At 41.9% G+C, this 14,104-nt stretch overlaps 1 protein-coding gene across 8 annotated transcripts in view; it reads right to left on the bottom strand.

Moving 5' to 3' along the window:
- Window positions 1-14,104, bottom strand: part of DOCK7 (dedicator of cytokinesis 7) — a 99,400-nt gene that overhangs the window by 20,855 nt on the left and 64,441 nt on the right. For 4 of the 8 annotated variants that reach the window (XM_035564354.1, XM_050712194.1, XM_035564356.2 and 1 more), the window contains exons 23-33: window positions 11,822-11,911; window positions 10,714-10,809; window positions 10,446-10,586; window positions 10,159-10,272; window positions 9,484-9,654; window positions 8,294-8,433; window positions 4,481-4,650; window positions 3,522-3,676; window positions 2,466-2,648; window positions 1,858-1,993; window positions 585-681 (exon numbers count right to left, since the gene is read on the bottom strand). In XM_035564354.1, the coding sequence (XP_035420247.1) occupies window positions 585-681; window positions 1,858-1,993; window positions 2,466-2,648; window positions 3,522-3,676; window positions 4,481-4,650; window positions 8,294-8,433; window positions 9,484-9,654; window positions 10,159-10,272; window positions 10,446-10,586; window positions 10,714-10,809; window positions 11,822-11,911 (1,493 nt within the window). The remainder of the gene's footprint in view (window positions 1-584; window positions 682-1,857; window positions 1,994-2,465; window positions 2,649-3,521; window positions 3,677-4,480; window positions 4,651-8,293; window positions 8,434-9,483; window positions 9,655-10,158; window positions 10,273-10,445; window positions 10,587-10,713; window positions 10,810-11,821; window positions 11,912-14,104) is intronic. The other 4 variants (XM_035564358.2, XM_035564359.2, XM_035564357.2 and 1 more) reach the window with 1 other exon arrangement.

Raw genomic sequence — 14,104 nt, forward strand, 5'->3', positions numbered from 1 at the left:
CCAACCAGTTGCACACACACACTGAAAACTTCTGCCAAGCATCACAAACAAGGCTGTGATGATTGAGTCTGCAGATGTACAAAATAGCAATTTATAAGAACTGCACACCAATGCTACAGTACCTGGCTGGTTTGTGGCTTCTAAAAGCACAGCACATGTGGAAAAACAATCAAAGTGATGGATTAGGACAGGAAAGGAAAGTGAGCTTTGAGAACTCCAGAATGCTCTTATGGAATAAAGGAAATATGACATGAGATATATATGCTATCTGTGACTATTGTTCATGGATTTCTCTCTAAATTACAGCTTACTACAGGATTTTAAGAAGGCAATGGACTTGTATCAGTCTTTTTTAATCTCATTTTAAAATACTAAGAAACCAAGGGACAGTGAAAAAGAGTTAGACGGCGCAGTGTTAGACTAAAAGTTATTTGCACACTGCCAGCCCTGCTCTAGCTGAGAGCCCAAACGTGCTCACACGAGAGCTCAGTGGACTGCTGCCATTGACCTTCTATGGGGAAAGAGACCCTGCATAACCACAGGCAGTGTGACATTGTGAAAGTAGAAGGATAAGGCCGAGTTACTTGTCTAGCTTTTCTGTGTTTTGACGCCAGTGAGTCATATCCTTTCTCCATCTCAAATTCTCTTGACTTCCAAATGCGCTCCCAGAAGGACTTCTCTCTGTGGGACAATATTAAAACAACAGCAGTCATCTAATATTAATTTTTTTGCACGAGTAGCAACTCTAGATTGTTCACAATGACAGCTGAGAGCAAACTATAACTTCTTAGAGCCCAAGGCCGTGGCACTCACCCAAGATGTTTATACAGCCTCTAATTCTGTCAGTGCTAAGTGGCATGAGAGACAACTTCACTTGCAGTGGTTTTCATCCAAGAGAACAACGAACAACACAGACCACTCTGTGTGCTGCCACAAACCAGCTCGCTACGGAGCTAACAGAGAGAGGCTGCTGAGATACTCAAATCAGGGAGGTAGCTATCAGGGCTGCTAAGAAAAGCACCTTCCTTGGGCTACAAAAGGGGCCGATGTACGGCAACCCTCTGCAGTGTGACATTGCTGTCCTCAGCCGACACACAGTAGCGTCTCCACGATGGCGCTGAGACCCCCCCCCTTTCCTACTTTACAGCCTTTCTATCTTTATTGTCACTGCTGGGAGGGCAGGGGAATTTCACCATGCAATGCCCCAGGTAAGTGATAAAGGCAATGAGGGCCAGATTTGGAAAAAAGAAAAAAAAGTACAAAGGTCCCCATCTCTCTGAAATGATTCATTAATTATGCCTCTAAAATATTTATTCAATGTAGCCCATAATAAGGGCTAACATGTATCAGGAAGCCTGTGGCCAGTTCTGATTCTTGTCCTAATCCCTTGGCCCTTCTTTCTCCCAAACAAATAAGTTGCATCATCACAAGATGAATGTTATGCTAACTACTGACTATTTCAAGTCTCACGAAATTAGTACAAATATCCAGATGTTTTCAGATGGATCAGACAGTTTGTCTTCCGCTCTGATCCCTGCACAGGACATACTAGAAGGTGGTCCTGAAAAATGCTTATGGTGAAAGAAGTTCAGGCAAGAATATCCCATAAACAAGATATGATCATGCATACACCAAAGCAATCTAGTAACAACTGTCTGCAGACTGAACTCAAAAAATGAGCAGAGATTTTGCAGACCCAGTGAAGGATGCTTCACACTACAAATGGCATTTTCTAAGGGCCTCTTTGCAGATTTTGATGGGTAGTATCCCACGCCACAGACATATGCAAGTAATCACTGGGGATGGGAGTAGTGGCTTTTGGAAAAAGGGTAGAGCACAGAAGACATCTTTACTTACCTAGCTGTCCTCTGCTTCTTCGGACCATTTCCTGCCTTGCCCCTATGCTTCCCAAAATAGCTTCTTCAAGTTTGGCTCTCATGTCTTTTGACTTTTTGAATGTCAAACTGTTCATTCTTTCAAACACTTTCTTGCCCTGCAAGTTTCAAATGACAATGAAGAAAGAGTCTTTCAACCTGGGTTATTTTCTAAGCATAACATCTCAAAATATCTTTCCTGTCTGAAGACATACAGCAAGAAAGGAACACAGATTTAGTTGCTAGCTAGATAATCTACCCAGACTCCAGCATCACTACGGAAAGCTCTCGTCAACAGAGCAAGCAAAATGACCAAGAGCTATCCCCTTTCCCTGCAACAGTTCCCACATGAGTGGCAAACAGCAGAAACTGCCTAAGAAATGGAAGGAGTCAGACACACTTACATGGCTGAAAAGTGAACGTGGAAGAAGGCTAGAGGTTGCACAGAGAAATGCTTAGCCTTGGGATTTAGATTACAGGAAATACTTTGGGGAGAGCAGGAAATGCCTTTCTGGAGTTGTGCAAAGGACTGGAGTGTAAAGTTCCCCTGCAAGCCTTAGAAGAAACTTCACAAGGTTTAAATAGCAGTACCTTGTACTCAAAGCAGGATACGCAAAGGTAAAGCAAATCCAGGAGGCGATTGAGCTGCAATACTGACAGGTCTGTGAACCACTTCTGTAAGACACTTTCATCGGCGTTCTTGAGCACCCACAAGAGACAGATCAGAAGGCTGCGGCTGGACTCTGTTGAGAAGGTGGAGTGCTGCCTGCCACTCTGAAACAGACAGGTCAAGACATTTGCCACACTGGATTTCATGTCCAAACACTTGAATCCTCACTAAAAGGATCTTCACAAGCTACCACTCTGGCCTCAATAATTACCAGATAGGAACACAAAGTGAATAGATGTTTTTTACTAACAATTAGGGGATACACATTTCTCCTTCCCAATCTAACAGCTCAGAGGAGCTGCCACAGTATGTTTGAAGCAAACTCATCATGTTACAGGAATGTCTTTCTGTTCAGCCAGCAAAGACCGACATCCCTCAAAATGCCTTTAATAACATGCAGCAGGTTAACAGGTAGGCAGAGGAGCTCCACTCATTTTCTCATGTATGTACTTGGGTCTCTCTCATCCAGAACAGCGTTTCACTCTGAGTGCACGTACCAGCAAAATGGGGTCCTGAGGCAGGAGTAAAGAAATGGAAGGACCTGCTTGCTACCGGAATCTGTGGGATTCCCTCCCCTGTGCAGAGAACAAGGGAAATAACCCATTTATGTCTTAAACTAGGTGGGACTTAGATCTTTCACTTAGAACTTATAATGGCCATTGCACTTCATGGACCTTTTATCAGATTGTCTCAGAAAAAGAGAATCTTTATCAGCAAATGCTTCCATTTTCTGACCTTTGTTGATTTTTATCCCTGCTTGGCATTTCATTATACTCCCTATGAGAATGGCATGGCAACATGCAAACGTGATTTGTTCCCACTTGTCTTTCACCCTCTGTCTCCCTGTGTGACACCCAAATCTACAAACTGATATGAGTCCCTACCGCTCACTGATCAGCCCTACAGGGCATGCATGTGTAAATATTTGCTTGTTGACACAGGCTGAGGGTCAAGGAATAGGCAGGATAGCTTTGTACCGATGAGGCGAGTATAATACTGCTGGGCCGGGCGAGCTGAGGGACCGATGTTCCTGCGATGGCCATGGCAACTGTCTGGCTTATCATGCTGCCACCCTCGCTTTCATAATCATCAACAGCGACGCAGCTTGGCCTCCCTCGCTGGTTGTGACTCTCTGCCAAGAAACATGTGCATCCCAGTTAATCCCCAAATTCAAAGTGGCTCTCCCCAACACTCGTTTCATTGAACTGTCTGGAAATGCAAACTGAAAATCATCACACTCACAGATAGGGTCCTGCAGTATACAGGACTGACTGTTATATGAGGTTATGCAAAGCAAAGAAAATAACCATCTTCAAATGCAACTTACACAACTTCAGTATCTAGAACCCTTCTGAAAACAGACTTTTTACAACTTTGAATACTCCACTCCAAATCCTTACTTGCAGCTTTACTATGTCATCAAACCCAAAGGACAGCGATGACTCCCAATTTGAAATTACTCTAGATCAGACTCCCTTGCCCTGAACTGATGCATCCCACCTCTGGGGTTCTGCAGGACACTGTGCAAAGCACACCTGAAACGAGCTGCTGATAGAGCACAGTCTGCTTATCCTTTGTAATTTTTCTGAGACTTGTACAGTATATGGAATGACTTCTAAAGCCGGTCAGAGCAGGGAGGCTGGCTGGGCACATACAGACAACAGCCAGATGGCAACTAAAATGCATTGCTAGTTTTTCACTTCATGCAAACAAGTAGGCAAATGCAGCTTTTGAGCGTTCAGTTGTTGAACTTGGATATACTGTTGGATATATTTTGCAAGTGTGGTTTCAAAAACATGTCAAAGTTACGAATACTTCAGAAATACAAACAAACTCATCCAACAGCAAAGGGATTTGTTGTTCAATTTTAGAAAGAAAAAAAAAGCACTCAAATCTTGTGAGCAGATGAATATTCAAGGCACAGAACGTAAAATACCTGTAAAGTCATAGAGCTGAGGCACGGTTTCCATGATCACGCCAATCAGAGGTAGGTACAGCATTGCAACCCGGGCCTTTACCTGCGGGTCAGCGTACCGTGGATCCGAGTCGTGACTGGACAGTAAATTGTGTACCATATTGATGACCTTCTTATGCAATCCAAATAAACTGTTAAAAGAGAGTTGGGTCACACAGATTAGTTAATACCTTCAAAGCAAACTATACTTTGCAACTGAGAGGTTTCAAAAAAAGAAAAAAAAAATCCCGGTTTTTATTTTTAACTTCACTTAAACCGCCATTACGCGTATTCTTTGATCTCCCCTGGATTTTACAAATGGCTGGCTTTTGCCCATGCCACATAAAATGTACAGAAATCTCTTGCTGAGGTGCACACGCAATATAATGTGAACACTCATATTTTCCATACAAAAACAAAGCCCCAACTTCTGCTATGTTGAAGGATTGAATCAACTGGAAAACGTTAGGAGAACCTGGGGAGTAGAGAAGACAGGGAGAGAAACTTGAGAGGACAGTGGGTTTAGTGAAACTATTTGTAGTGTTCTTTTTTTGTTTCTATTTAACACTATTTACAGAGAAAAGCCCTCCTAAGACAGAACTTTGCTTTTATCAAATGATCAGTAAGTTTTTGTCTCAGTTCCCTGAACCCCCGTGCAATTATTCAGCCAAAACAGTAGACTACATACAGATCAGTAACTCTGAATTAAAAATGTCAAAGAAATGGAGGGGTAGAAGGAAAAAACAGCAAGAAGTGGCCTTCCCTATTATTAAGATACAAATCACGGCAGAACCCCAGCACCCTTCCCTTTTGCAGGACACCTTGCGTGAGCCTACGTGGTGCTCATGGCTTGTGAACACAAACTCCTCTGAATCTCTCAAGAACTCGCTCTGCCCCTTTCAATCCCCTCAGCCACCACACAGAGGCAAAACTCTCCCAGAGCAAATAGCATGTGTCTCTATGGCTATTTGCTTCTGGAGGCAAACCAGCCCAGGAAGACAACTCTACCCCATGCACGAAGCAGCCAAGGAAGCTCATACATTATGCAGTAGCAAAACATAAGCTTCAGTGTTCAAACCTGAGGTATTAAAACAAGGGCCGAATTTCAGGCAGTATCCACTTTACCTGAAAAGTAGAGTTGAGTTCTGGTTAAAAAAGATGAGAGATTCTGACTGGGTTGTCGGGGGGTTAAAATGATTATAAAGACACCAGCAGAGGTTAGGAGGTCATTAGCTAGTTGAAGCTATACTTCTTTCTGCCTTTTTTTTTTTTTTTTTTTAATCAAGCTGAGATAAATCCTACAATTGCTTGTTTGCATTGTCAATGAGATCCTGTTTATCGTTTAAACTAGGAAGGAAATGCTTATATAACTGACCGACTCCTTCAAATTAAGGTTAAAGAGAAGTCTGTGTGTTATTCTGAAGGAGTGGCATCTAGGCCACGTGTGAACAGCTAAAAGGAAGCTATCCTGCAGGCCATGGAGCTACGTACAGGGAAAACACATTCAGACAAGGCAATGTCATTAAAACTTGGGGCTACATGGATATTTTTCCCCTTTTCCTGAACAGAACAGGTACTGTGGTAGATTGATCTGTATCGAGGAGGAAATGTGACCTGCTAATCTTTCTGGCTGATAATGTAATGAATCGATCTTGCCACCCTCCAGCCGGCCCCTCTGACTTCTCAGCCCTGGCATGAATTTGGGTCAACAACACACGCTTCTGGAAAAATGACATTTGTCAGTGAATACTGAGGGCCAATTTTTGATTTTCTCACTTCTGACCTGTAACGTTGCTCATTATGGGCAATGTAGGCACTATGAAATGAGCAACAATTATTATTATGCTCGAATAATCAAAGCATCACAGCACTGATAGCAGAGAAAATCTCTTCAGGCTCTATCTGCCTGACCTCACTCTCTGTTTTCCACTTCTGCAACTGTCAAATTAGACTGCTTTGTCACATCCACATGCTGTCTCATCTTTTAGACTGCAAGTGCTCTGGAGGAGGACTGTAATATGTTTTCTTACTGCACAACACCTAGCACAGAGGGGTCTAACTAAAGCATCACCTTTAGGCAACAGGGCACTGCAAGCTTTTCTGTCCAAGGGAATCCAAGGAGCTCTTATAAAATGGGCGAGCTAAAACGTAACATATTTTGCTAATGGAACAAAAAAGAGCAGGGAGAGAATAAATATAAGTCTCTGCACCACTTATCAAGACCTAAGGCAAAGCTCTAATGCAATAAGCAACTAGATGGACATCCCTTTCCACTCCTGCTGCAGGATAATGCAACTGAGAACTATTGTGAGCTTTTTCCAAGGGTCGCCAAAACATTTTAATGGCAAGCATGTCTACATCCTTTACTAATAACCTGATAATGATCCTATCTGACCATTAGAACTCTTCACAGACATGGGAAGAGTAGATTTTAACAGAATGACATCCTTCACATGGTGCATCTATCAGGAAAAGGCTGAAGGTTTAACCCTGAGAACAGATAACAGGCTGCAAACTACAAGTCATTCTGGAAAATCGTAACAAATGAAGGCACTACTGATACACATCTTCACCAAAATTCAGGGGCTTTGGTCAAAATCGATCTCCAGAGCTGAACCACTACCAGTGGACTTTTTCTGTCTACACAGGGTTAGCGATAAGAGCTGTCTCCCCAGGGGAGATGAGCAAGATGATACTGACAGCTCCTTTGTGCTGCTGGGCAAAGATTACCATCCATGTCCGAGCTAAGGGTTAAGAATATCAAGATGAGAGAGCTCAAGAAGCAGGTATGTGAGAACAGAAAGTTTGTGAAGAGTGAGCAAATATGAACAGAGACAGGACCTGATTTCTAACCAGGGAGCAGGATGTCCCTATACTACAAAAAGGATTTCTGCAGACGGTGTATGGGTAAAGATTTGGTGCTTTTCCCATTTCAGACCAAACAAATGGGACTACAGTGTGTTATGTACATATACAAGAAAATATTCTCATTTATGGCATCACTTTCTTCTCCAACAGAAAACAGAATTAATGTTTAACTCCTGACACCACTTTGTAAAGGGGCAGAATTACCCATGAATTATCAGTATTTGTCGACTCTGCTGATTATTTCTGGGTCCACCTTGAGAAAATGGCTGCAAGAGAACTTAGGACTGCAGAAGCAATCAATAATTTCCACTGAAATCCATTCTAAAGCGGTAAGGCAGAATACAGCCCTAAATAACACAAGTAACAGACTGGCTGTCAGGACTACAGGCTACACTCCTACTTCAGAAAATTATTTGCTGCACAACCCAGGCAAGTCACTGACTAACTCTGCGTGCTTGACTCTATTAATCTATTTATGTAACCCACAGGGGTCTCACTGATGCATAATTTATGTTTACACAGAGCTGGTAGGGCCACAGGCAAAATGCATTACAACATTTAAAACCACCAGCACCAGAGACTTCCTAAATGTTGAGAATTATCTGTTTGTTACAATTGAGAATAGCTGTTTTCCTCTTAGAGCTCCAGAGGTGCCCCTGTGGCCAGCTGGGGGCTCCAGTAGGAACCTCTCTGCCTCTTTCTCAGCTGGAAAAACGTGACTGGAATCATGTTTACAGCGTCAGTGGTAAGGAAGTAAGAAATACAAGGGGCATGGAGAAAGAAGATTCTCAGAGTTAAATAATAGGCTTCTCACCTTCTCAGCTCACCAATATAAATCAATTCTGGCCAGGCCAGAACCTGGTTGTTATCCACCATTTACTTGGAATTACAGAAAACTCTTGGGAGAAAAAAATTGTAAAGATTTACCCTTCTGCATCAGGATCTAAAATGACAGCCAGTTCTGTTAACACAAGCCCAGCCAAGTAGTGCTGTTGGCGGAAAGGCACAGACAATTCAAACATGTTTGCAATCTTCTGGTCTTGGACATTTGTGGAGAACCCAGAACTCTGTGGAAAAAAAAATCAAGTTTCAGAAGATGCATAATAAGACCCCTTAGAACACAGAGAGTTGAAGTCTACAAAACATATCAGAAGCAGTTTTCAGAATTAAAGACTATTCCACGTAAACTACCTTTTCACTTTTTTTTTTGTTTGGATCTAGGCACATCTATTTACACTACATCCAAGCTTACTAGCTCTCCTCTTAATTCTGTTTGTCATTATTGCCTTCTCACCTACAGGGCAGGCCTTAGGGAAGTTAAGCCAAATAACCTTTAAAAGTGGATTAGTTAAACTTTTAACTCAGGTATGGATGCTTTTATTCAGCCTTAAGAACACTTTAATCTGATTTAGTTTACTTAATTTTTCAACTAATTAATCCAATCGAATGACATACTTGTTAACTCAAATTACTACGGTGCACAGAAAGCCAGCCCCTTGTTTTCTAAGAAGAGGGTAACACTGCACGAAGTTTTTTTAATAGCTCATTTACATTCACGCATAATAGGGGGCTATGTACCTAGGAACAGAAGGATGTTTGGACACTACAGGCATATGGCTGTGGCTTTTATTTTTTTACATTATAAGACCAAGTAAGTCAAAATCTACATGGCAGGAAAAACTCTTATGCTTGCCTCCAACATTCAAAGTTTGGATGTCAGAGATAATTCCAGCTTTTATTGCTGAAACCCACATATGGGTTCAAGATGTTGCAGGAAGAAGTAAAACCAAGATTGCTGTATCCAAAGCCACATCACCCAAACTGCCAGCAACTCTTGTACGGTTTCCCGAGCCTGTCCCCCACATAACCCACATCCCTCCACCACAACCTTTCCCCAGCATGTCATTGGCAATGGGGCCTTTCAAGTGAGAGCTGTGTTTGTGCACTTCTTAGCTGTTCACCTGTTCTTTCTTGAATGAAGTTAATTTCTAAATAAACATTTCCAATACTAGCAGCCAGAGACTGAAAATGCAGGTGATACATTTGCCTCCTATGATTTAAGCCTCAGACCAGAGCTCAACTTGCATCTTCACAAACGATCCCTGTCACAAGGGTACCTGAGACGTTGCTGAAGACACAGATGGTGATGGAGATGCAGGTGGTGTGAGCAAGCTGCAGGGTAAATTCAAGGTCACGTAGTGTTCGTGACTGCAGACGATGCGAAGGAAGTCCAGCCTCAAAGATACCAGGTTACTTGGGTTCGGTATGGTATAGAGCTTTGTTGACACCTGGCAAGTTTAACCCATAAGATTGCAGTCAGCACCAAAACAGAGTATAAAGGCAGCCCCAGCTCCCCCGTCCCATCACTGCTCCCAAAAACCACTTCCAAAGCAAGAACTGAAGAACTTGATATCATTAAACGATCAAATCCACATTACTACTTTGTGCTGCTACTGATTAAGCTTGACAGGCCCACTGAAAAAAACATGGTAGCCTGAGTTCCCTGACAAAACCTCCTACAATTTTTGGTTCAGTTACTCTGAACATGATGAGCAGAGGGAATAATTCCTCCTTCCTGCTGCACGTCCATTCGCCCAAGGGAGTTATGCTTAATTCACATGTAAGAGTGTAATCAGAGGGGTGTAAACTCCAAACCACCAGGTATGCTGGCTTGCTCTAGAGACCTGAATAGAAAATTTCTGTGTTCATACTTCACTGTCTGTCCAAGGAAAGTTAGAATAATAGGCTATGCTACAGTTCACAGCTAAGTCATAACATCTATCTGCATTCACCTGTTTGTAGCAGGTCTTAATAAGACCAAAAACAAATCCTCTGTCCATGATAGACAATAGATCATTGAGGAAAAATGCAAGACTGGTATTGAGCCTTTCAACCATTTCTGTATCCTAGAGAAAAGGAAAAAAAAATAGGAAAGAAAATGACAAAGAGCACACTGAGCAGTAGCATGGTAATATAATGTGTTCAAATGACAATTCCTGGTATGGGCACCAGCAAACAATACACATGAGGTCTGGTGCCTCAGTTCTGACCTGGGCTCACTTTAATTGTTTGCCATTACCTTCTGAAACCGAGAGACTATATCACCAGCAATTGTGCTGACCAAAGCAGTTACATCATCCATGAAACGCTCAGGGAAACGATGCTTTCGTGAACCCTCCAGTTTGTCAGCGAAATACAAATGATGCACCATGCTCTTCACCTATAGGAATATAAATTACAGCAGAGTCACTTACAGAAACGAAGAGGGAGGGAAGCTCAATTGCTGCTGTTCGTGTTTTAAACTACAGATTTTAAGACAATAAGCAAAGTGTTTCCAGGTTGCTCACCATCAGCTCGAAGAAGAACCAGGCCTGCTGCAGGGCTGCCTCCCGCACGCTCCCACTGCACACAACCCACTGTAAGGCCAGCTCTTCATGAAAAAGCTACACAGATGCAAATCCAGAGTTAGTCCGAGCCTCACCATCAGCTCACAAAACAGTCCGCATGAGAAATGGTAGCACGATCCATGGGAAGTATGGCAAACAATGAGGTTAAGCAAAATAATAACTGAGAACATGACAGCAGTGGCGGCATCCCTCAAAGAAATCCCCAACTAACAATGAAGGATGATGTCATGATATGTGACGTGAGAAACGTTTCACAGCAGCTTGCTCTGAAATCGAATTTCAAGTGTCAAAAGAATTTTTCCACCCACCCAAAAAAAAAGGTTTGGTGCTCAAATTAGTTCATTTTAAAAGTCTACCTTTCTGCCTGGTCTGATTTTTGCAGGAAGGAGGAGTAAAAAGTGGACATATAAAGCAATTTGTATAAAGATGTATATTTACTGTGAGAAAGGCCTTAAAACAGTAAGAAAGAAACATGGCACTAAGAACCTGCTTTTTGACTTCTTTTCTTGGAAGGACCAATCCACAGACTGGACATCGTCAGCGATCACATTTTCATTACACAAAAAGTCAGGCATTTTGTCTTTCTGACGTGTTTAATAGGATCTCATCTCCTTTAAGGGAGTGCACTTCCCAAGTAACTCCCCTTCACTTTCTGGAGTCACTTTGGATTAACACCTATACAACAGAGTTGAGCATACATTTGTAATGCTAACCATCTAACGCACCGTAATTTTGCACGGAAGGATGTATCATTTACATGTCTAGACAGTGCTATTCATATTTTTTGAAAGCCAGAAATACTTTGGCTCCAAACAGTATGGACATTAAATCAGACAAGCTACTCCTGATCATTTTAATTTTCCCAATTCAGCTCTGTCAGAATACTTCATATTCGCTACAGCCTGGACATTCGGAGGTGCTAAGCAACAGCAGTTCCTAATGACCTCGGAAAGGATCAGGCTATAAATAAAAGAATAGATTGCATCATGTTTTCAGAATGACTTGACCTCCCTGCCCCACAATATCAATTGTCTTCACTGAAATCTACCTTTTTAGTTGGTAATCGTCCTGTTAATGTTTGTAAGAAACTTGACGTCTCAGTGTGCGAAGACATACGATTACAACTTCGATCCGTAGCCTACGGAGTGGAGATGAATGAATGATGACAGGACATTAAAGTTTGCTGTGGATGTGTTTTGCAGCTCAAGGACAATGTACGTTTACAAAAATACTGTTCCAACTGTAGGCTTTTACTGTCTTTACACCTTTTTATGCATTCTCAAAGACTTACTCATTTACAGATCTGGTTTAAACAAAATGACAGTACTTTTTATTGACATATTGGCTATTTAAATAACTGCATGTTCTTATGCACAAAGACACTTAATGCTGCAAAGCATGAAACCTTTTCATCATTCTGTTTTATCAACATGCATATGTCAAGGAAGTAATACTCGTAATTTCAGTGCCATACCTCTCAATCTACCAGAGACCAAGCACGTGGGGATGCACCCCCCACAGCGACGCTGCTACTGGCACAGAGAATCAGAAAATCACTGAGGTTCTCTCTATGTCTGGTGGAAATAATTTGCTGTGAGTGCGAATGAACTCAGATTAAATATTTCTGGAAGACTGGTAAACTTGAAAGCAAGTACAGTTGAGAGGTATGTTCGAGGCAACCATGCAGTGGAAAGCAGCAGGCAATGGGGACTGAATAAGTTAAGTCTTTGGACTGAAGCTGCTATAAAGTTTTCATACTTTGCAACACAGAACAGATAAAATCGGACCTAGCAAGTCACTGGTTCCAGCACTTAAATTTACATCTTTCAAGAGAGAATTTCACATGTGTATCAATTTTTGTTTAACAATATTCCACTCAAACAGTCATGACTATGTGACTATGAATACTAAATGCTTGATGAAAATGGCAAGATGGTTCACAACGTTGAGAGGAATGGCAAACATGGACAAAACTATGAAGCTGTGATTGATGTTTCCATTTAGAAATGTGCTCCATCTGAAGCCGAAACTAACGTTAACGAGAAACAGAGAAAGTAAAAAGAAAAGAAAAGCAGTCACAGCGTTTACATTTCACAGACCAGCAACCACTGAAATGAAAGGAGGGGACACGATCACGCGTTTCAAGGATTTTCATGCAGTGTAGTGAGGTGGTGGGGGAGAAGATGCTAATTTATAAAACAAAACTCACAAAGAAGTTTTCAGGGAATATTAAAAAAAAAAAAAAAAAAGCAAACCACCAAATTCAGAGTATGCACTGAAAAGAAGATATTCTACAGGGAAACATCAGGGAAAACAAAGCCAGAAAAACCTCTACTGAAGACACCACCTGTGTTGACTCTGCACTTGGGCTGGGGTTGGATCCCCATGGGGCTGCTTTTGGACCACCAGTGTTTACCCAGGAATTGGAGCGGTCTAAACCCTGAGCATGTAATAGAAAGCAGTTGGGAAAGGAAAGAAATATTACATGTTGCATGCCATACAGTAGTCAAATTGTAGTCCTTAAAAGCAATCAAACTGGGTACATTGCAAACATATCACCAATTAGAATCGTTAACATTGCTTGAATTCTCAGGAATTTCTTGAGACCTTTTAGTCCAGAGGATTATTTTTGTGTCTCATCACACATACGCCACACATTAATACTGCCAACAGCTCTGGCCCAGCCTGCCCTATCTGGAATGCTTGACATTAAAAAACTGTCCAGATTTCTCAGATTTTTCTCAGATCTTTTTTTTTTAAGGTAGACTATTTGCTAGCTCACAGACTATAAGCTCTACAAAGCCTTTGGAAATACTAAGAAACTTTGAAAACACTGTCAGCTCTCACAGGGTTTCCTATTTATGGACTAGAAATCCTGCAGTGTTCGTAGAGCAACCCTGTGAACAAGATTTCACATGGACATTTGGACATTTTCTCTGGGCACTGGGGCAAACAGAGGAAAGAGGACATACCTTTTCTGGAACCAACCTGCTTCACCAAACAAAATATTTGAAAAAATCATTTTTTTTAAAAGCTTGATCTCGTTTGTACTCCAAATTCTACTCCTGCAGTGTTGTCATGTGTGCAAAATTACTGTGGCTCCCTCCTCTCAAGACGCTCAGAAAGAAGGAAACTAAGAATTAAATTTGTGTTTGACACCCAGGCTTTTCCCTAGTCAAGACCATTCAGTGGGATGCAGCGGGCATACCCGAGTCTCAGGATCCAGCTCTAGGGGAGGCAGCTGTGCAATGCCATAGTCGTTCCTTAAAAATTCCACACATTGTTTTCAACCCTCATCTGAGAGAGCTTTTATCCTACTTTCTGTGCCAGC

This window comes from Cygnus atratus, chromosome 8 (genome assembly GCF_013377495.2).
Source record: "Cygnus atratus isolate AKBS03 ecotype Queensland, Australia chromosome 8, CAtr_DNAZoo_HiC_assembly, whole genome shotgun sequence".
NCBI lineage: Eukaryota > Metazoa > Chordata > Aves > Anseriformes > Anatidae > Cygnus > Cygnus atratus.